We start from the raw sequence: 20,958 nt of genomic DNA, 5'->3' as shown, positions 1-20,958 counted from the left end.
ACCCGGGATTTTTTTGGTAAAAATCGGTTTAAACTGAAAATGAAGGGGCTTACACATAGAACTCGCTTGCTCTCCTGTCCTTTCTCGCCCTCCCCCATCACCTCCTTTTGTCCCTGTTTTTTCTGCTCTGCAGGGGTGCAGGAACAATTTGTATAGTGGGGGTGCTAAGAGCCATTGAACCAAACTGTAAACCCTGTATAAAATGGAAACCACTTCAAGCCAGGGGGTGCGGTAGCACCCCCAGTTCCAGCAGCTATGCTACTCTGTATAGCTAATATATTTTAAATTCCCTTTTATTCTCATTTCTTTCTTGTTCCCCTTCCCTTGGTCCCTCTCCTCCCCCACCCCAGTCCCATCCACTTTTCCTGGTGTCAACCCCCCCTGCCCCCATCTTCCTGCCATCCCCTTCCCTGGTAGCTCTCCTACATCCTCCTAAGGAAGTTTGTTTTACTTGCTGCTGCAGCAGTAAGTGTGCTGAGGGAGGGAAAGTTAGGGGTACCATCACTCACTCAGTTTTCCCTCCTCCCACTTCCTTTGGCCCATGACCTCCCCCCACTCCCAAATTGGTCTCTGTCCTCCTTCCTAGGTGGGCCTACCCCCCTAGTTGAGGAACACTACCCTAGAAGGACCCTTATGAATCCCCACCCCTACCGCCACCCGTGCAAACTTTGATATGGAAATTACACCCTCATCAGAAAGAGGCTGAATGGGAGACATGGGCCAATTTTGAAAGGAGTATTGTCATGATAAACAGGTAATTCTTCAAAGGGGTGGACAAACAAACAATGCTACAAGGCAATTGTGCGCAGCTGAACTGGGGCTCTGGCCTGCACCAAGGATGCTAGATCCTGCAGCTGTTCGCCCATTCTTATTCTCTGATCGCAGCTTTAAACCCCCTGCCCCCACCCCCATCCTACAAAGAAGATCACCCATTGAAGTGCAGTCCCACAGCCTGCCGGGAAGGCAGGGAACAAAGCACCACATGCAGGGAAGGCGTGAAAAAAAAGTTTTAATGCTTTTTAAATGGTTAGAAATAATTGCAAAGGGAGAGAAGGAACCGGGAAGCACCCGAGGTCCTGAAGAACGGGCGCTCTGTCCTTAGAAGCACTTCCTGTGGACAATGGAAGGGCCAGCCTCGTCGTATTCCGGTTTGCTGATCCACATCTGCTGGAAGGTGGAGAGAGAGGCCAGGATGGAGCCTCCAATCCAGACGGAGTATTTACGTTCAGGGGGGGCGATGATCTGTCGAAACAATTGCAGACAGGATCCGGTTACAAGGTGAAACACGGCTGCGCACTTCCAGAAGCCACAGTTATGGTACGGATACCTAGACATACAGACTAAGAGCTGGTCTACGCTTAAAAATTAGATTGACTTAGCTACATCGCTCGGGGCTGTGAAAAATTTCACACCCTGAGCCCCATAGTTAGGTCGAACTAACCCCCAGTGTAGACGCGGCTAGGGTGCTGGAAGAACTCTTCCGTCGATCTACCCACAGCCTCTCGGAGAGATGGATTAACTACAGTGACAGAAAAACCCGTTCCGGCGTGTAGGAAGCATCTACACTGCAGCAGCACAGCGACAACCGGAGTTGTAGTGTGGACATGGCCTTAGACAGACAGGTCTGACCCAGCAAAGTGCTGAGCGCCCTCCATTCTCATTGGGCTGAATGCAAGGGGAGGGCCTGACGCAAAGGTCATTGAAATCAATGGGAGTTTTTCCACCGACTCCACCTGACTTTGGATCAGGCCCTAAGGGCATGCCCCACCTCACAGGATTGGACCCATAAAAAGCAAACCAGTTTCTGTTACTGTCTGTGCGGACTTGGACTCAGTGGTAGGTAATTACTTCTCCTTATAAGCTACAGGAGAAATTTGTTTACAGTTCCTAAGAGCTTTAGGACCACAGGCTCTTTGGGACAGGGACTGTCTTTTTGTCTGTGTTTGTACAGCCCCAAGCAAAATGGTTCCTGGTCCAGAGAGTTTAAGGCCAAACAGGACCAGCTGTCTGTCGGGGGGGGAGGGATAGCTCAGTGGTTTGAGCATTGGCCTACTAACCCCAGGCTTATTAGTTCAATCCTTAAGGGGGACATTTAGGAGTTTGGGGATTAGTCCTGCTTTGAGCAGGGGGTTGGGACTAGATGACCTCCTGAGATCCCTTCCAACCCTAATATTCTATGATCATCTAGTCAGACCCTCTGTATGTTACAGGCTACCAAACCCAGTAACCAAGATTAGGCCAAATGACTAGGGCTTCTAGAGGCTCTGGTGAGACAATTCACAAATAATAATAAGTCCCATTGAAAGTCCCTTATTTGCTTCATATTAAATCTTCCCCTGTAGTATTAACAAGCAGCTTTCTGGAGTTAGAAACTTTTGGGCCAAGCTATGCACTGCATGGCTCCGCAATACTGAACACAGTGGAAAGTTTGTATGAGAAAGAGTCACAGAATGGTCCTACTTTGTTAATAAAAGGTGACTTCTGCCTACGTAGCAGAGGGTCATGCTCAGTTGTGTGAGTTAATGGAACAAAGGGGATCAAACTATGGATGTGAAATGCTGGTCATCCGGACAACCTTCAAAATGTGGGAAAACAAAGGATCTACATGGATATTTTGATTTAGTCTCAATGGGAAAAGTTTTACTGCCCAACTTTTTCTGAAGTAACTCTGCATGATCAAGTTGTAGGTGGTTCGTGTAGGGCAGGGGATCTCAAACTTCATTGCACCCGGACCCCCTTCTGACAACAAACATTACTACACGACCCCAGAAGGGGGGACCGAAGCCTGAGCCTGCCCGAGCCCCGCCGCCTCTGGCAGGGTCGGGGGGACAAAGCCAAAGCGGGGAGCCTGTAACCTGAGCCCCACCATCCAGGGCTGAAACCCCCCGGCTTCGGCTTTTGCGCCAGGCGGTGCGGCCCAGCAAGTCTAACACCAGCTCTCTAATGGAGTCACAACCCACTTTGGGGTCCTGAGAACCGCTGGTTGTAGGGAGAGAGACGACCAACGCGCTGCCTAGCAGCCAATAACTAAGACGTACTTTAATCTTCATTGTGCTTGGAGCCAAGGCTGTGATTTCCTTTTGCATCCTGTCCGCGATCCCAGGGTACATGGTGGTGCCCCCGGAAAGGACGTTGTTGGCGTACAGGTCCTTACGGATGTCGATGTCGCACTTCATGATGGAGTTGTAGGTGGTCTCGTGAATTCCAGCAGACTCCATGCCTGGGGGAAGCAGCACATGATCAGTGTTGTGTTACACAGACAGAGACTGCTCACCAGCACCTTTCTTCCTTCAAAGCCTGACCCGTCTCCATCTGGAGTCCGTGGGAGTTGCTCCATTGATTGCAATGGGAGGTGCATCAGGACATCAATGCATACATAACCTTCTTCCCTTATAACCTGAATCTTCATGTGCACCTAGCTAGTGGGGTGGTTGCTTTACACAGGCCTATGAATAGTTACTACAGTGATCAGTGCTTTATATAAGTGACAGACCGGCCTAGGGTCAAGCAGCAAATCCAGCCTCTGTACTTAGATTGTGAACTCTTTAGGGACTGTTTTTTGGTTTTGCATTTGTACAGCACCTAGCACCTGAGCACCACAGCAATACAAATAATATCTATGCACTCTCTATTGTGTAGCAATGGGTGCATCTTCTATCCCCAGGCTGAGAGGTTCTAATTAAACCCAAAGGCCAAGCTCTGCTGTCATGTACACCAGTGACCCTTTCAGTGACATTTGCCGTGAAGCCACATAAGGAGCAGAGTCTGGCCCTCCTCCTTTTCTCCTATTCATGGCAATTAGAAGAGAAAACAAACCACAGTCACCTGAGGAATTGCACCCTCTTAAATTTGCCTCAAGCATTTACAAGAGAGAGTCCCACCGTGGAAAATATGGACTGTAGAAGGGTGGGGGAAGATGTTACTAGTATATCCCCATCCCATCTGTCCCAGTATTTAAACGGATGGAAAAAATAAATAACCCAACCAACCTACCCGCCCTTTGCCCTTCTCCCGCCGTATCAGTGAATATATTTAGAAATGGGCTCTACTCAACCCCTCAGATCCAAACAGCCTCACACTCTGGATCCAGATCTGAAAGTTGCAGAATCTTTAAATGAAAAGAGGATGCGATGGAATGGACCCTCACCAATGAAGGACGGTTGGAAGAGGGTTTCCGGGCAACGGAAACGCTCGTTGCCAATGGTGATAACCTGACCGTCAGGCAGCTCGTAGCTCTTCTCTAGGGAGGAGGAAGATGCAGCTGTGGCCATCTCGTTTTCGAAGTCCAGGGCCACGTAGCACAGCTTCTCCTTGATGTCACGCACGATTTCTCGTTCGGCTGTGGAAGACAGGAGCAAGCGCTGTTAGCTACGCAGCTGGGACACGGTCTCCATTCCACTGGGGCAAGGGTAGGGAGCACCAAGCAGTGGTGGAGCAGAGCTGTCAGAACTACAGGGCCCATTTTCATTTAACAGTGAGAGTTGATTAACCAGGGGAACAAGCTACCCAGAGAAGTGGTGGATTCTCTGTCTCTTGGGGTCTGCAAATCAAGTCTAGATGCCTTTCTGGAAGATGCTTTAGCCAAACACAAGTTATTGGGCTCAATACAGGGGTAACTGGAGACAACTGAATGGTCTGTGATATACTGAAGGTCAGACTAGATGATCCCTTCTGGCCTTAAACTTTATAAATTTAGTCTGGCCTGATGTCATGAGATGTGACCTCTGCCAGCAGAGAACTGTGTCGTCATTAAATATTGTCCCACATCTATGACCTCCTTTTGCCCCCCCGACTCACAAGTCTCATGTCACCCGCTAGCGCCCTGTTGTCTCATGAGACAATGGAGGTGATCAGACAACAGAGGTGGCTGTAATGCGATCAGAATCTTCCCCACTCCCTCTAGATACTGAGGGCACCTTCTCTCCGGTCACTGTGCCGAACCCACAGAGACCAGACCAAACGCTCCCCTTCGTACCAGTGGTGACGAAAGAGTAGCCTCTCTCCGTGAGGATCTTCATGAGGTAGTCCGTAAGATCGCGACCAGCCAGGTCAAGGCGCATGATCGCGTGGGGCAGAGCGTATCCTTCATAGATAGGGACGTTGTGAGTGACACCATCCCCGGAGTCCAGAACGATACCTGGAGACAATGGAAAGAGCGGAGTTAAAAGACGGTCCGTGGATCTGCCGGCCCTGCATCTCTCTTACATGCAGCGAGCAAAGAGAAATGCGTGCCTCAGTTATTAACATCATAATTCACTCCTCGCAACAAGCCAAGCTTTTCAGAGAGGAAATAGGGTCCAGTGGTTGGGGCACTAGCATAGGACATGGGAAACGCAGGTTCAAATCCCGGTTCCACCCCAGCCTTCCCGTGTGACCTTGAACAAATCGTTCTGTGCCTCAATTCCCTGTCTGTACAATGGGGATAACAGCACTGCCCTGCCTCACAGGGGCATCTGAGGATAAATATGTTAAAGTGTGTGAGGCCCTCAGATCTCTACCTATCTAAATACCTTAGATTGGCAAAGAGGGGCATTTGATTGAAAATACTTTTGCCCCCAGCAGGGCTAAATCCTCTGCTCCGGTATGTAAAAGAGGGGGATGGTAGCAGGAAGTTAGAATAACTTCGTGATGCATGGATAGATATCCCTGGCAACCGTGCCAGCCTGTACACCAAGGGGATGTGTTCAAATGGAAGGGTTTGCCTGCCTTTGCCCTCCCAGCTGGCTAACACAGACTCTGACGTCACTAACAAGTTCTAGCCAGCAGCAGCTTAGGTCATGCTGTGCTCTTGCCTGGAGGAGCAGCAATATGTGCTGCACCAAGGCCCCCTGGCCTACTATAAGAAAGCTTACTCTGTGCCATCAGGAGATCTATTATAGGGGACGCAGCTGCCAGCATCCCTGCTCCGTCTCAGAGTTGCTCCCCAAAAGAGCAGGATTTAGGCGGACCAATAGTTTGGGTGTCTACCCAGTAGTGGATTTAAACGGTCCTGAGAAAATGCAGCTCCCACTGAATTCAGTGAGAATTGTGGGTGCCCGGCACGTCTGCAAAATCAAGCCGACAGCACATACGCGTCATCAGTGGAAGAGGAGGGAAGAGAACTACTCACCAGTAGTACGGCCAGACGCATAAAGGGACAACACAGCTTGGATTGCAACGTACATGGCGGGGACGTTAAAGGTTTCAAACATGATCTGAAAAGAATTCCGATTCAAATGTTCAAGGTCAGTGCATCGCCGGATGTGGAATGCACGCAGCACATTTACATGCAATGCATCCCGAAGTGCATTGCTGACTCTGCGCGACATCCAATGCGTGCGTGCGTACACACACCAATCTAGAGATAGGAGGGTGCTGAAATGCAAGACATGCTGCTGTCATCACAGAAACACCTGCAGCGGTTGGGTCCCACAATGCACCCAATAGCCCAGTGAACGCAGGTTGAGTTTTCGGTATCCAAACTCTTCAACCGCCATCTGGGGTGGGGCTTGGCTGGGTAAACAGAGAATTACATCATCCACTGCAACAGCAGAACCTCTGGGTTCCGGATCTGCTTCCACAAGTGTGCTAGTTATGGATATTCTCCGCATGGTGTGGCTAGGGGACCTCACCCATAGCTAAGAGTAAGATCTAAGGGCATCCCATTCTACAGATGGACCAGCACCTCCCACAGCTCAGCTGTATTTCTCCATATAACTTCCGAGAGGGGATCGAGTTGGCGTTTGCCATCTAACCAGTTGTGGACCATTTTTCTCCACCAATGATATCAGCAAAGGCTGGACATCAGGCAGCTAAAGCAAAGCTCTTCAACTACGGATCTAGCTTCTCAGATCCCAACACACTAAAGATTTTTCAGGGACTCCAGAAGAGCAGGAGTCCTCCCCCCCTCCACCAGTATACAGTCTGGTTGGATTTCCCCCCAGATGGGACAGTGCCTACCATGAGACTAGTGGAGGGAACATTCCAGGAAGTTGATGTTTTACCTGGGTCATCTTCTCACGGTTCGCCTTGGGGTTCAGGGGCGCTTCTGTGAGAAGGGTGGGGTGTTCTTCCGGAGCCACTCGTAATTCATTGTAGAAAGAGTGGTGCCAGATCTAGGCCGGAGGAGACAAAACGACAATGGTAGCTCAGACTCCATGCTGAAGGATCAGTTCTTCTAACTGGCTCCATGGAGGGAATGGATATGGGTCTGTCTGCACTGGGGATTTGCACCAGTTTCAGCCATCAGTGCAGCTGCACCGGGGCAAACTGCTTGTGTACAATGGCTAAACTGAAACTTGCACTGACGCAGCTTACCCCAGTTTAAAGCAGATGTAAATGCAACTGGTGCATGTGGTGGCTTTGCCCTGTCCACACCAGGGGTAGGCAGCAGTGTAGCTATGCTGGTGACTGGAAGCTGGGTAAAGCCACAGCATGGACCAGACTTCGGTCTAGAAATGGGCCTGAGCTGGAAAATCCAGACTCATCCACATTAACCCTTTCAGCCCAGAATTAAACTGCAGCTAGAATGCAGACACGAGACTGCAGCTCAGGAGTGAAGCAAAGAGTCAACAGGGCTCAGATTTTGGGACCCAGTCCTACCTCCATCCACCCACCCAGGTCTGAAATTAAAACTGAGGGTTTGATTTATGATAAAATGGAAATGAATTGGTACAGCTGGGCTAAAATACAAGCTGGGGTCTACAGTGGGGGTGGGGGGGTATGACCATCCAACAGGTGTGTAAGCCACATGGAATGAGAGGGATTGATTAGGATGGTTCAGGGGGGAACACCTAGGAGAGATAAGAGAACGTTAAGCAAAGGGGAATACTGGCTGTATGTCAGGAAACACTTCCCGAGTCTGTGAAGTCATCTCCCCAATGAATGGGGCAGCAGATTGGATAAAGCCCTGAAAATCAGAGAGGTTTCTGTAGCTGCCATCATTATAGCATCTGTGTAATACACCCATGAAGTGTGCCATGTCCCCCTCTAATGGCTGGCTCCCATGGCGGATAACAGCCTATTACCGGCAGCAATTGATGGAGTCATTCCTTTAGCTCAAGCGGTAGAGGCCTGTGGTTTGGAGATAAAGGGTAAAGGATTCAACCCTTGCTGATGACCCACAGAGGAGGCTGTTATGTAAATGCTGTAGAAAACAGTCTTGCATTGGCCACAGCTGATGTACAATGGAAGGACTTCGGTGTTGGACCCAACAATAAAAAATTCATGCAAGTGTCACCGCCACAGTCATTGGCCGACACGCTGGGGACCGCCAGAGCTAATAGTGCGAGCTGCTACAGCTTGAGCCAAAGAGCCAGCCTCTCTCGCGGGGAATGTTAAACTCATCCTCCGAGATCAGGCGCAGACGGGGGACTTGCAACACCATCTCCAGCGAGTGACGCGAGTACATTTTGAAATTAGGAAAGGAAAATTAAAATAACCCTTGACTGGCTCACTGGTTTTTCCATTTGACTCCACAGAAGAGTGGGATTCTTAAAGGCAAATGATCAAAACCATTTGAAAAATAACAGTGGAGAAAGTTTGGTGGTTTTTTTTGGCCGATTGAGTCCAAAGGAGAACAAGAGCTCCCCGCCCTACCTTCTCCATGTCGTCCCAGTTGGTGATGATGCCATGTTCGATGGGGTACTTGAGAGTAAGGATTCCTCTCTTGCTTTGAGCCTCGTCCCCTACGTAGCTGTCTTTCTGGCCCATCCCCACCATCACACCCTAGAAAACAACAAGGGAGATGTTAACTGCCAAGTTTGCCTCCATGGGGCAGAAGAAAACTGTCCAGTAGCTCAGATACGCACACTGATCCATACGCCTATTTATCGTACCATCGTCGACAGCAGAAATATTGGGCAAAACCTGAGGTTCTTGCTCAGTTTTCATTCAGTCCAACCTTAGGGCCAAACTAATGGGCTCTAATGAGACTATTCCCAGATGAAGGCGTTATTCAGCCACTATTTGCACCTGTGGAGTTTATTCCTGCTTGAAACTGAGGTGAGCTGTGCCAGTGCAAATTGCAGCGCAGCCTGTCTACACTGATGTCGCTGTATCAGTGGCTGAAATTGGGGCAAATTCACAGTGTAGGCAGGCGTCCCTCCATGGAGCAGCAACAGTATCAGAATCAGGCCCTTAGAAATGGTTTAAGGCCAGATCCTGATCGCGGGTTAGTCTGGAATCCATAGAGCTGCTTTGGAGTTACTCCAGATTCACACCAGCACAGCCCAGCGGAGAATGAGACCCAATCAATAATCGTTTTTATGGCCAAATTCATCTGTTACCTACCATGGATTTACATCAGGGATGATTTAGTTGGGGATTGGTCCTGCTTTGAGCAGGGGGTTGGACTAGATGACCTCCTGAGGTCCCTTCCAACCCTGATATTCTATGATTCTATGATACATTTGGCCCTTAGAACACCCTTCTTTTGCAGCAACCCTGATACTTTTACACATGGGAATGAAACAACATTAAAAACCTCCCATGGCGTTGGCAGAATGATACAGCAGCAGCAAGGTCCAGCGGACTGAACATGGGGCCGGGCACCAGGAACTCCTGAGTCCCAACTCCATCTCTGACACTGGAGTCAAGCCTGCTCCCAATGGGGGTCAATTGGAGTTTTGCTGTCCGGCAAAGAACAGGATCAGGGCTTACCACTGGCTATGGAGCCTTGCCATTGTCATTTAATCTGTATGGATCTGTCTACACTGCATTGTAATAGGGTGATCAGATGTCACGATTTTATAGGGACAGTCCCGATTTTTGGGGCTTTTTCTTATATAGGCTCCTATTACCCCTCACCCACTGTCCCTATTTTTCACACTTGCTGTCTAGTCACTCTAGGTCACCCTAAATTGTAAACTCAGCTCTGCAGACCCGGGCTTGCGGACTCACTGTTTCAAAGCCTGCACTTGAGCGTCCACACTGCATTATAAACCTGGGTTTACAATTGCTGGCCCTGGGTCTCACAGCTGTGCTGAAGCGTCCGTACTGTGCCAGGCAGACCTTCTGCCTCAGGTCTGTGGCTTGAGCTGCGTCCACACTGCAAAGTGACAGGGTTGGACCCAAGTCATAGTGGGACTCAGGCTCTAACCCCCGTAGCAGAGTCCTCTGCTGACCCGAGCCAGTCGCAAGACTAAGGTGTCCAATATCAGGGTGATCCAGACTGGAGCTGGACATTGGACTATAACGTATGGAACTAATTCTGAAAGAACTCTTTGTAACTCCAAAGTTCACCATCTCTACTATGAAACTGACCTAAGAATTTTATTCAAGCCTGTATGTATCATGATCTTTTTACCTATACTCTCTCTTTTCTTTTTAAATAAATTTTAGTTTAGTTAATAAGAATTGGCTATAAGCGTGTATTTGGGTAAGATCTGAAATATTTATTGACCTGGGGGGTAATGTGTCCGGTCCTTTGGGATTGGTAGAACTTTTTATATAATGAACAAGATTTTCAGTAATGCTCATCATATTTGACTTGGTTGTCTGGGTGGGAGCCCCAGGCTGGATTGTTTTAAGGGAACTGTATTTTTGGCTTCTGGGTAACCAGTAAGGCATTGTAGGAGCTGTTTGGTTGCTGGCTTGGTGAATCTAATTATTAGAATAACCACCAGTTTGGGGGATTGTCTGCCCCATTCTTTGCAGTTTGCCCTGATTGGTCAATCTCAGTGTGGGCCCCCTGGGCCCATGATCACGTGTGTGGATGGAAGAGGGGCTTGGGTTCAAACCTGTGTCAGAGCCAGGGTTAGTGTGCAATTTGTCTCCTCTCCTTTGCTCCCATCTGTAAAGTGGAGATAATAAAGATACCTGCTTCCCCGGGGCATTGTGAGGGGTGGTTAGTTAAATGCCTGTCCAGCATTCTGAGGCCAGTGGGAGCTACGTAACAATAAGTAGATTAAACAATCAGAGGCAGCTACCTTGGCTCTGCAAACGTTGGGTGTAAAAGCCCTCTTCCCTCAGATCCCGGGGCAAGATGCAACACAGGGCACCAGCAGGTCTACAGATACTCCCATCTCAGAGCTGTAAAACCCTGACTCAATCCATGTGCCAAGCCAGCCAGCAGGAGCAGCAGGCTGATGGCAGCTGGCATTCTGCCCAGCGCTTGGGCTGCAGCTTTCTGCGTTAGCTGCAGGCTGGCCAGTGTCATAGGTAGAATGCTGAATGCGGCAAGCAATGTTACAAAGACACACTGAGGCTACCACCACCACCGATTGGGTTACCAGGGCCAACCCAGCCCCTAGGATGTGACTCTGCCTGGAGAGCGTACCGTGCTCATCCTAGAAAACTGCCCTCCCATTAAAAAGAAAAATCAGAAGGTTCCCCCCTCATACCCACCCCCCCCCCCATCTTTAAATTCACAGTAACTCCACTGACATCAGCAGAGACCTGGAGTGGCTTTCAGATCAGAACATAGTCCATGATCTTAGTTTCAGGCCATTGAGGATTCACCCAGTTTCACTACCACCGGGATGGTTTTATCAGCTAGGACTAAAGCCTGCCCTGGAGGTGGTAAAGCAAAGTCCAGCGATCAGCTATATTGAATGCTTCGGAAAGATTGAACGCCCTGTGTATCATGAGAAACAGATCCTGGAGCACTCTGACAACGGCAGTCTCAAGTCGGCTTCAGGCTCCAGACAGGAGGAGATCATATACCCAGTGTCTGTCCAGACTCTCCTGTTATCATCTTGCCCCGGACTTTAGCCAAGTACGCCAATAATGCCGAGAAAGACAGGCTAGCAGGACACAGCCCAGGAGTGTCATCTGAGCATGGGGTGAACTCCGCAGCAGGTTCTGTGGCCGTAGAATGGGGCCCTACTTCTATGGTGCCAGACAGGTGCACAGTACTTTATTAACAAACAAGAACAGGCTGACTCCCTGCCTTAAAGATTTTATGATCTAAGCCAAGACAAGAGCAGCAGGGGGAGATCATGAAGGAAGGATTGAGGGTGGGAAAGGCTATGTGTTCAATTGGAAGAGGCTGATGTGCACATCTTGAGAGTTAGTTGTATCGCATAGAAAGTAATTTACAACAATAAGATTCCTTAAAGGGCTTCCACTGGGCAGACCTTTCCTTCTGGATCCTCCTTGCTTTCATGAACACACGGGCCAAAGGCTCACAGTCCTTAATCTTCCTCCCCAAGGACTGTGCTCTCTTCCCCCAAATCAGCTCTCGCAGCAACCCCAGCGCTCCTCCCCCTTTTACATTCTGGGTCTGGACGCTGAGTTACTATCAACCCCAGTGGGATCAGACAACCAATGTACTGTTATCGGGCCCCGCCTTGGTAATCCATGCCAGACGCTATCCGAGATTCAACCTTTGACAGGAACAGAGTCAGTGTGGAGCTGGCATTTAAATCTAACACCATCAAATCCCCCAATCGCAGCACTGCTTACAAAACAATTCACTTCCAGAGAACCACTTCTTTCCTAGTCCCTCCATGATTGGCCTAAGCTTCTGACAGGCCTGACAGCATGTGACGAAGTGGGGGTTTTTCTTGTTTTCTGTGGAGTTTCAAGGGTTTGCATGCGGAGGGGGTGGGACTCAGTTTCCCTGGGTGTTACTGGTTTACCGAGGTGAGGGGCGAGGGAGTGTGTTTTGCATTAAGCCTCACAATGCTCCTTAGGAGGCAGGGCAGCCCCAGCCCCATTTTATAGAGGGGTAAATTGAGGCACGGAGCAGTTACGGAAGTTCTCAGAAGCATCCCACTCATTTTGGAGGCCCAACTCAAGGCCCTTTAAGCCCAATTTTTCCCAAACTGCTGACCACCCACCACTGCAGCCGAAGCCAATGGAAGTGGCGGGTGCTCAGCACCTCTTTGGCTCGCCCCCGGGACGTGTCAAATTCAGCACTCAAGAACTGGGGCACGCAAAAATCAGAGATCGCTTATGAAAAACATTGGCTTCAGCCACTTGCCCAAAGTCTGCCACAGTGCTCAGAACCCCGGGGTCCTGACTCCCAGGCCTGTCCTTTGTTAGTCGTATTACCATAGGAATCTTAGTCATGAACCCACCCCCATGGTGCGAATTGCTGTACAAACACAGAACCAAAAGACAGTCCCTGCCCATAGATGTTACAACCACGTTCTAGGCATGAGCTAGCGATGGTTATCAGCACATCAGCAGAACATGTTTTAGATAGCTAGAAGCAACCCACTAACCTCTTGGACTCTATAAAAAATTCATCACCCACTTATCAAAACACCTATTAATCCTGTGTTAACCCTTGACACATGGAACTGTAATATAAAAGTGGACCAACAATTAATCAGATTTTAGGGCCTGATTAGGATGGACTGGCTGGGTCACCAACCAGGCTGGTATTGTCCAAGCCCAACATGCAATGAACATGAAAGAGCTCAGTTCACCCCAGCCCAGATTGTGCAAGTGTTTTCCATGCAGCATTCCCCTGGATTCAAATGGGACTGCCTCATGCCTCTTGGCTCAGGCCGACAGCATTTTCTTACCGGGGGTAGGGGGGGTTGACTGACATTGAGGTACTGCACAAACCTGGTGACGAGGGCGACCCACTATGGATGGGAAGACAGCGCGTGGGGCATCATCGCCGGCAAAGCCAGCCTTGCACAGCCCAGAGCCATTGTCGCAGACCAAGGCGGTGGTCTCCTCTTCACACATGGCGGAGCTGAGAGATGCTGGAATTCAGAGGCACCTGGAAGAGGCAGAGATGAAGGGGAATGTTAAAAATTACATGCAGCTCTGAATGGCTATTCAAGGATTGGACTGAATGCCATGCCCAGCTACACCCATCTGACTGCAGAGGAGTCAACAGAGTGATTTAGTTGGGGATTGGTCCTGCTTTGAGCAGGGGGTTGGACTAGATGACCTCCTGAGGTCCCTTCCAACCCTGATATTCTATGATTCTATGCTACAGGGGAGAGCAGAATCCAACCCCACATTTTCAAGGAGTTCAACTGAGAAAGCAAGTTCATAAAAGCTACATAACAAGCAAGAAGCCAGAGCCCCAGCTGGTGCGAATCCATGTAGCTCTACTGAGGTCAATGAAGTTACAGCAATTTTCCTCCGCTATGGGTCTGGCCTACTGAATGCAAAGATCCTACGGACTATATATTTGGTCACATACAGAGGCAGGTGAGATGGAGATAAGAGATTCAGATCACCGGGTCTATATTCACTCAGCTTTATCTGTGTCAGTCACTTCAGGGCCCCCTTGGCGTATAAAACAAATGATTTTTCATCAATCAGAAAATTCAGTCACGAAAAGGCTACACCAGTGGTTAGAACCCTCTGGCAAAGGCTCAGCCAAATGAAATGAGCCTTACGCCACGCCCAAAAAGCTGCATTTTCAAGCCAGAAGGGACCATTACGACCACCCTAGCCTGGCTTCCTGCAGAACACAGCCCAGAAAGCCTCACCCAGGGAGTCCTTCATCTAGTCCATAACTCCGGTTTGACCTAGAGCTGATCTCCTAGAAAGAGACCCAGTCTTGACTTAAAGAATCCAGCTGATGGAGACTTCACCACGCCCAGTGATTAATTACTCTCACATGTAATGTTCTTAACCTTATTTCCACTCTGGATCTGATGACCAACCAGAGGGGAAGCGTTCTACCACCTTCCATTGCAGTCACCCTGCCTCCAGCTCTCAGCAGCTCATGCCTAAGAGCTGTTAGGAGAAGCACCTCAGTTAGACTCAGCTGCTGAGGTGGAGCATGGGGAGAGAGGCTTCCTCTAAAGTAGCCAGCTCCGAAACCTTGCAGCCAATGCCTTGGGTTGCACTTGGAAGCAGTGAGGATGCCTGGGCCTTGCCCAGAGCACAGGTGTCACAGGCCTGCACTAAACAGGCACCCCCAAAAGTCACCTTTTAGGGGCCGCTTTGGAAGCCAAGTCAAGAGACCTAGGTTTGATTTGCCGTCCTGGTCCTTCCTGCAGAGGCCGGGAGTGAATCACAGAAACTAGATGTGGAGGAGATACGGTAAACTGGGGCACCGTGCGCATGTTGTTAAAGGTGCTCCAACGGGTCCTCTTTGGAGACTAGCCTCAATTCTTCTCTCAGCTGCACCAGCAAGTCCCATTGAATCCCAGGGACTTCAATGGGGTTGCAGTGGAGGGAGAGTAAGATTCAGCCCGTTCCCTTTAAGGAAGTTCCTTTTGAGCATTTCCCTACGCTGATTGGGCCTGCACTACAGAAGTCAATGGGAGTTTTGCCACTGACTTACGTGAGCATAGGTTGAGGCTCTTCAAGAGGTGTGGTCCATGACATAACAGATGGACCCAGCTCAATGAGGAGGTGCAAACTCTGCAGCTGACGGCAGCTATGTAGTGAATGGAATGTCAAGGGGGTCCGGCTCTCACGGTTGGAAGCTTGGATGAGAGAACGTCCTTGGTCTGACAGACAAGGCCCACAAGAAGGCTGGGAATCAGAGAGATGTTAGAAATGAACCTGCTAAAGGGGGAGTTTTAACATCATGTACCTAGCTGGCAATAGGAAAAAATAAATCAAGGGTTCAGAGGGAGATAATCCACTGTGGAGCTGGATATAGGTTTTAAACATCCGCCCAGCTTCGGAGGAGCTTCTTTTGATACAAGACCAGGCAGAAATATAAAAAGTCTCCAAGCCTAGTTGGCTTTTTACTACAGCCCATTGGTAAATGTTAAACACAGACATAATAACATCACTATTGGCATCAATATAACCAGAGATGGGCCCAAGGCCCTGTCTGTCCATCACTCAGTGCGTGGTCCAGTGATTTGTATTTTGTTTTAAACTGCATTGCACGCGCGTTAGTTTGTACAACTGACACCTCGCCAGATGTACAGTGCTGAACACCTGGAGGAGAAAAGTCTCCAGCCACAAAGTGCAGGGAGACTCTGGGCTCGTGCTATGAACCGGATAACTCAGTTTAAGTCAGAGGAGTTGCTCTGAAATTACACAGCAGAATCCGGTCCCTTGTATATAAATAACAAAGCCAGCCATACAACGGCTCATTGTCTTTTAATGAGTTAGTTTCCTCATTTGCCCTGGACTTGATAATGCTGACCCCTTGATGGGCAGCCAAAGGGGGGAGATTGGAGATGCCTGGTTTAAATGTACTGCTGTTATGGCCAGGAACCTGTTAGCAGGAAGCAGCTGCACATTAGAAATACAGGGCTTGAGTCTTCTCTCGTGGCACTCACTTCAGTGCAGTTACCTGTGATGGATGCCAGACCTACCGCATAGCTCACATCACAAAGGGATGCTACAGAAGGGGATTCCTGACCAGCTGGTAGCATTGCAGAGTAGCCCACAACAGAAGAGATGGGGGAAGGAGATGACTTGCAGCCTAGCAGCATTTCTGGACAGCCTGTGGGGAATCATGCTAATGTACATTTCACTGCTTCCCTCAGGCCTTTTTAAAATCCCTGGGCCAGATCCGCAGCGCCAATGGAGCAACGTCCATTTACATCAGCTGAGGATTTGCCCACCCACGACCATTCTTCCACTGCTGGAAAACAGTCGTTCCAGGAATTACTCAGGCGCAGTGGCAGGCTAATTATCCCTCCTGTTTAAGCGTTTGGAGAGGATTTTCTACAAACTGTATGAAGTCCTCTGGCCTGCCAGCCTAGATGAACGAATGGTTCCTCCTGGCCTTAGAATCTATGAATCAAACCAGACTGAATTCCAGCCAGAGTCCTAGCTCTTTTACTGTCACACCTACTGATTCCAAATGGCTCATCCTTCCCTAAAGCAGAAGGCTAGTCCATCATCTAGATACACTAAATTAATGCATCGTGGGTATCTAATTTGGGGGCCTGCTTGGTTTTAAAAGAAAAGTTAATAGCAATAATAATGCTGTGCTCAGTCTTATGTAGCGTTTTTCATCCCTCCATCCCAAAGCAATTTACAAAGAATCATTTCACAGTATCATTTCACAGATGGGGAAACAGAGGCAATCCTGAGTCCCAAACCAGTGCTCTGTCCATGAGGCCTTATTCATAGCCAAAGGTGGCAAAGCTAATAGGCTCCCCAGGGCAGAGGCTGCATCTTTCTCCAAGTGTGGCCAATGCCAGGTGGATGCTACAGGACTAGAAATAATAATCAATCTTGCAGTCCTTACTCATGCAACTCTCCCACTAAAGTCAGTGAGAGTTTGCTTTGAGTGTGACCCCTGATGGAAAAGACCTGCCCATGAAATAAGCATAATATTTTACACCCCAGCATCCAATGGAAAATCCACTGTAAAAAGAGAAGCATGAGGAAGTTAACATGATTGGTCAAAAATAATGCATGCGAGCCCAGATTCTGATCTACCTGTGCCAGTCACAGATGAGTTACTCCTGATTCATGCTAGCATAAGTGTAATCAGAATTAGGCCCCCGTGTCCAGTCAATGCAATATATACACTTCAGTGCAACTGGTAGCATATGATATGCCTCTGTAGACATTCATGCATGGTGTGAGGTCTGGAATCACACTACATGTGTGAAATATTTCTGTAGTCAGTCAGATTCTCTTCAGTTCCACCGCCTTCAATAGGAATGATGCTAGATTTTTGCTGACGGAATTGAGATCAGAATCTGGTCCAATCCGACTTCAAATGGCTGTAAATCAGGGCAGAATCTGACCCTTTGTCTTTCGTTTAACCTTACATCTCTCTAGAAAAGCCCCTTGGGATCAAAGCAGAAATAAAAGTATTGGCAATTCTGTTGCGGGGGAAGAAGGGAGAGGAATACCTCAGCTTCCTAGCAGCATCAATGGGGTAAACATACCCTCCCCCTTAACTGCAGCAGTAACACTGATCTATTCCTCCAGAACACTGAAAGACAGAGGACTAGATGCTGATTTCATTTACACTGGTGCCAGTCTAGAGTAAGCCTAATAGCTTCCGTGGAAACCAGCGTCAGCCTCTAGCCTACATTCCTGAGGTTAACTTCTCCACTTTGAACAGCCCTATCAACTACGGTTTCTCCCCGGAGAATATTGCTATTCCCCTTCAAGACAAATTCCCTGTTATAAGAGACCGCAGAGGCATGAAGGCAGGTATCAGCTCTCTGAAAAACACAGGCAGTTTTCCTTTTATCCAGTTTGCAACGGTCCCTGATGTCCATAATTTTTTATCAGCATGAATCAGAGCCTGAGCTAAACCACACTGGGGCTCGAGTAAACACAAACAGGCTACATCACAGGCTTTCCCAAAAATGGAAATAGTTTTCCCAACTCCTGGTTCGCAGAAGGCCACTCCCAACATTTCACTTCCTGTCTGGAGACAACGTGGAGCAGCTCCTACAATAAGATGCAGCCCAGAGGAGGGGGAAGACAAAGCTGTCAGCATTTACCGCTGAGCCATGTCAATTTCAGTTCCCACTGAAGACAATAGAGCATTATTAAGAACAAGTGGCCAATAAGAAACAGGCGAAACTGATCAACTCAAATGATCTGTTCTGTGTATAAGATTAATAACCCTCCTTCCCCACAACTGAGAGTGCCCCGCTCTTCAGCCCCACCCACCACGTTCTGATTTGTGTGTGTTGCCCTCCGGCCCACACCTGTGTCACACAAGCCTGTGTCATCCAGGGGGCTCAGCACCTTGCAGGATAGGGCTCTGCAGCCTGTCTTTTCATCTGTTTGTAAGCGCCATGGACACACGCTGTAAACAATGCGCCCTAACAGCAGCCCACTTTGCTGCTGTGTTAGCTTTCCTATTGCAAAACCAGAACTGTAACAACATGAGCGTTAAAATCACAGCAGCCCAAAACGTAGATGCAGCCTGGCTTCTCCAGGCATTCTAGGAAAATGGCAGCAAAGTCTTTTCTGCTTGAAAGCTACAGACACTAAGATTATGCTGCGTCCCAGAGTTTCTCTCTCTACATGATGCATATTTAAAAGGATCAAAGAAAGAGACCATGCAGCTGCTTCCCCTTTTGCTGATACAGCCTCCTCACTAGTCCCCCCAAAAGGCACATGCTGGGAGCAGTTTGCAGGTGCAGTCGGAGCCTGTGACTTAACAGCGACACGATTAAAACAACATTATTCTTGTAGGAGTCCCATCTCGCCCCTAGATGGACCTTCTGAACCTTAGCAAGGCTTGTGATAGCAAAGAGAGAATAGATCTTTTGCAGTACTCACCAAGTACACAAGAGTTCCTTTCCTCTGGGACTGCGTTCTGATGTGCCTTTGGTATAAATACCAGCCAGACTATGAAACCTCAGAGGCGGATCCTCCTTAAACAGAGCCCCTAAAAAGGCTAACTGATGGTGTGTTAGCCCTATGGCCATATAAGGTGTTTTATTTCATTATACTGACCTCGGACTCATGGTAGAACCAAGCACAGTTAATTATTATAAGAAAAATGTATGCAAGAGTATTTGGGAGGCAACACCCCCTTAGTGAATCTGTTCCTTTTATGCTACACTTTGATAAACAAGGTCCACACAAGTCCTTATAAGCTACATTCAAAAAGGAAGTGGAGTCACCTACAATTCCTGGAGAGAGAAAGATACCAAGAATGGCATTGGGGCCTCGGCTGTCTGGCCTGTGGGTCTCGCTCTCTCTTCAAAATTCAGAGTAAAGGAGGAATGCTGGAGAAGTGGAAGTATTTCATTGAAAGCAATGATTGGAATTTGGTGCTGTCTGCAGCTCTTGGACAGGTCTGGCTATTTATTTGGTTATTTAAACTAGGGGTGTGAGCCGGCAGTTAAAAACCAATGTGATTCCGGAGTCACTCCAGATTTACAGAAGTGGACAGTGATTTAGGGTCTAATGCTGGAATAAGATCACAGTACGTGCATAAAGCTCCATTGAGGTCACCGAGGTTCTGCCGGCCCTGAGTCTATTGCATATCGAGACTTTATCAGGGTGTAAGTGAGCAGAATTTGGCCCACCTATGTGGTGCAAATCCAGAGCACCTCCACGGACTTCAGAATCACGCCTCTGGATTTACACTGGTAGAAAAGAGCTGGATGTGGCTCAGAGTCTGAATTACATACCAGCATGTCAGCACCATTATCACATTATTCTCCCTTCTATTAGAGCTGTCAACTTAATTCCAGCATTCTCCTATCGCAGCCCACCCATCCTAGAGTTACTGCACTAAAGTCACTGGAGTGCCTCCAGGTTTACACCAGCTGCACATGAGAGCAGATCGTGGTCCGCCATCCCGCCGACAGACCTGCCAATCCCACACAATGGCTCCAATCCCGCTGCCGTTGACATCGTCAGTAAAAAACCCCATGACGTCAGCAGAAGCATGTCCAGTATGGTGGTTGTAGTGGGACAGGTGCTCAATTGGTGTAAGCCAGCAGCATAACTCCAGTGAAGTCATGGGGCTAGGCAGACATGCACCACCTGGGATCTGGCCTGAGATTTAGCAGGATGTTAAAGAACAAAATACTCCCCCTGCCAGTCAAACAGGACTGATCCTACGAACTCTCGCTCGCGTCACGCTCAGCACTCGCAAGTTCCCTGGGCCTACTTGTGTACTTGCCTAATCCACACGTACACAAGAGTAGCACATCTAGGCAAAGAACAAGAGAACGTGCAGTTACAGGGGGGTTGAACATGCATGTGCAATGAACAGGCATCAGATTTCAGACCCAAGTCCAGTATATGGGGGTCCCATGGACTTTAATGGCAATTCTGCATCCAAGAGGCTGGAAAAATCCAACCCTTTGCAAGGTGGCGTTAAATGTAACTTCACCTTTAAAACAAAGTGTAGCGTAATGTTCTGGGCATGGAGCTGGTTCCTCCCCAAAGCTCCTCCTTTTCAGCATGATCTTTATCTATATTAGACCGATCAAAACTATGGTAAAAGAACATTAAAGCTGTAAAGTCAAGCACTCAAAAAAGCTAGGAAATGCCAGAATTAAGATTGCCTGCGTAATCTTAATTCAGCCCAGTTCTCTATATGTGTAACCCACACACCTCCTGGGGGTGGTGTTCTGTCCCATCTAGTGGCACCGAGACCACTTAGAGAGAAAGAGATGAATGAGTCTGCTCTACAGCCTTCACTAAGAG

At 48.6% G+C, this 20,958-nt stretch overlaps 1 protein-coding gene across 1 annotated transcript; it reads right to left on the bottom strand.

Annotated features, from left to right (window-relative positions):
* Positions 1-1,003: 1,003 nt before the first annotated feature.
* Positions 1,004-19,129, bottom strand: ACTG2 (actin gamma 2, smooth muscle). The gene is made up of 9 exons (XM_024211465.2): positions 19,072-19,129; positions 13,498-13,657; positions 8,578-8,706; positions 6,984-7,094; positions 6,110-6,194; positions 4,976-5,137; positions 4,148-4,339; positions 3,039-3,220; positions 1,004-1,242 (listed from the first exon to the last, which is right to left on the bottom strand). The coding sequence occupies exons 2-9, from the start codon at positions 13,621-13,623 to the stop codon at positions 1,099-1,101; spliced, it is 1,131 nt and encodes a 376-aa protein (XP_024067233.1). The 5' UTR covers positions 13,624-13,657; positions 19,072-19,129; the 3' UTR covers positions 1,004-1,098.
* Between the last annotated feature and the right edge of the window lie 1,829 nt (positions 19,130-20,958).

This window comes from Terrapene carolina, unplaced genomic scaffold, assembly GCF_002925995.2.
Source record: "Terrapene carolina triunguis isolate 2854851 unplaced genomic scaffold, T_m_triunguis-2.0 Scaffold53, whole genome shotgun sequence".
NCBI lineage: Eukaryota > Metazoa > Chordata > Testudines > Emydidae > Terrapene > Terrapene triunguis.
This window is presented reverse-complemented; position numbering and strand designations above follow the sequence as displayed.

What these genes read in the sequence shown, in the direction of transcription:
- ACTG2 (XM_024211465.2), bottom strand. Translation starts at nt 13,623, where the DNA reads ATGTGTGAAGAGGAGACCACCGCCTTGGTCTGCGACAATGGCTCTGGG. An exon ending in TGCGTCTGGCCGTACTACTG is followed by an intron (nt 5,138 to 6,109) that starts GTGAGTAGTTCT and finishes CATTGTCTCCAG; the next exon opens with GTATCGTTCTGGACTCCGGG. An exon ending in CAAGCACAATGAAGATTAAA is followed by an intron (nt 1,243 to 3,038) that starts GTACGTCTTAGT and finishes TTGTTTCGACAG; the next exon opens with ATCATCGCCCCCCCTGAACG.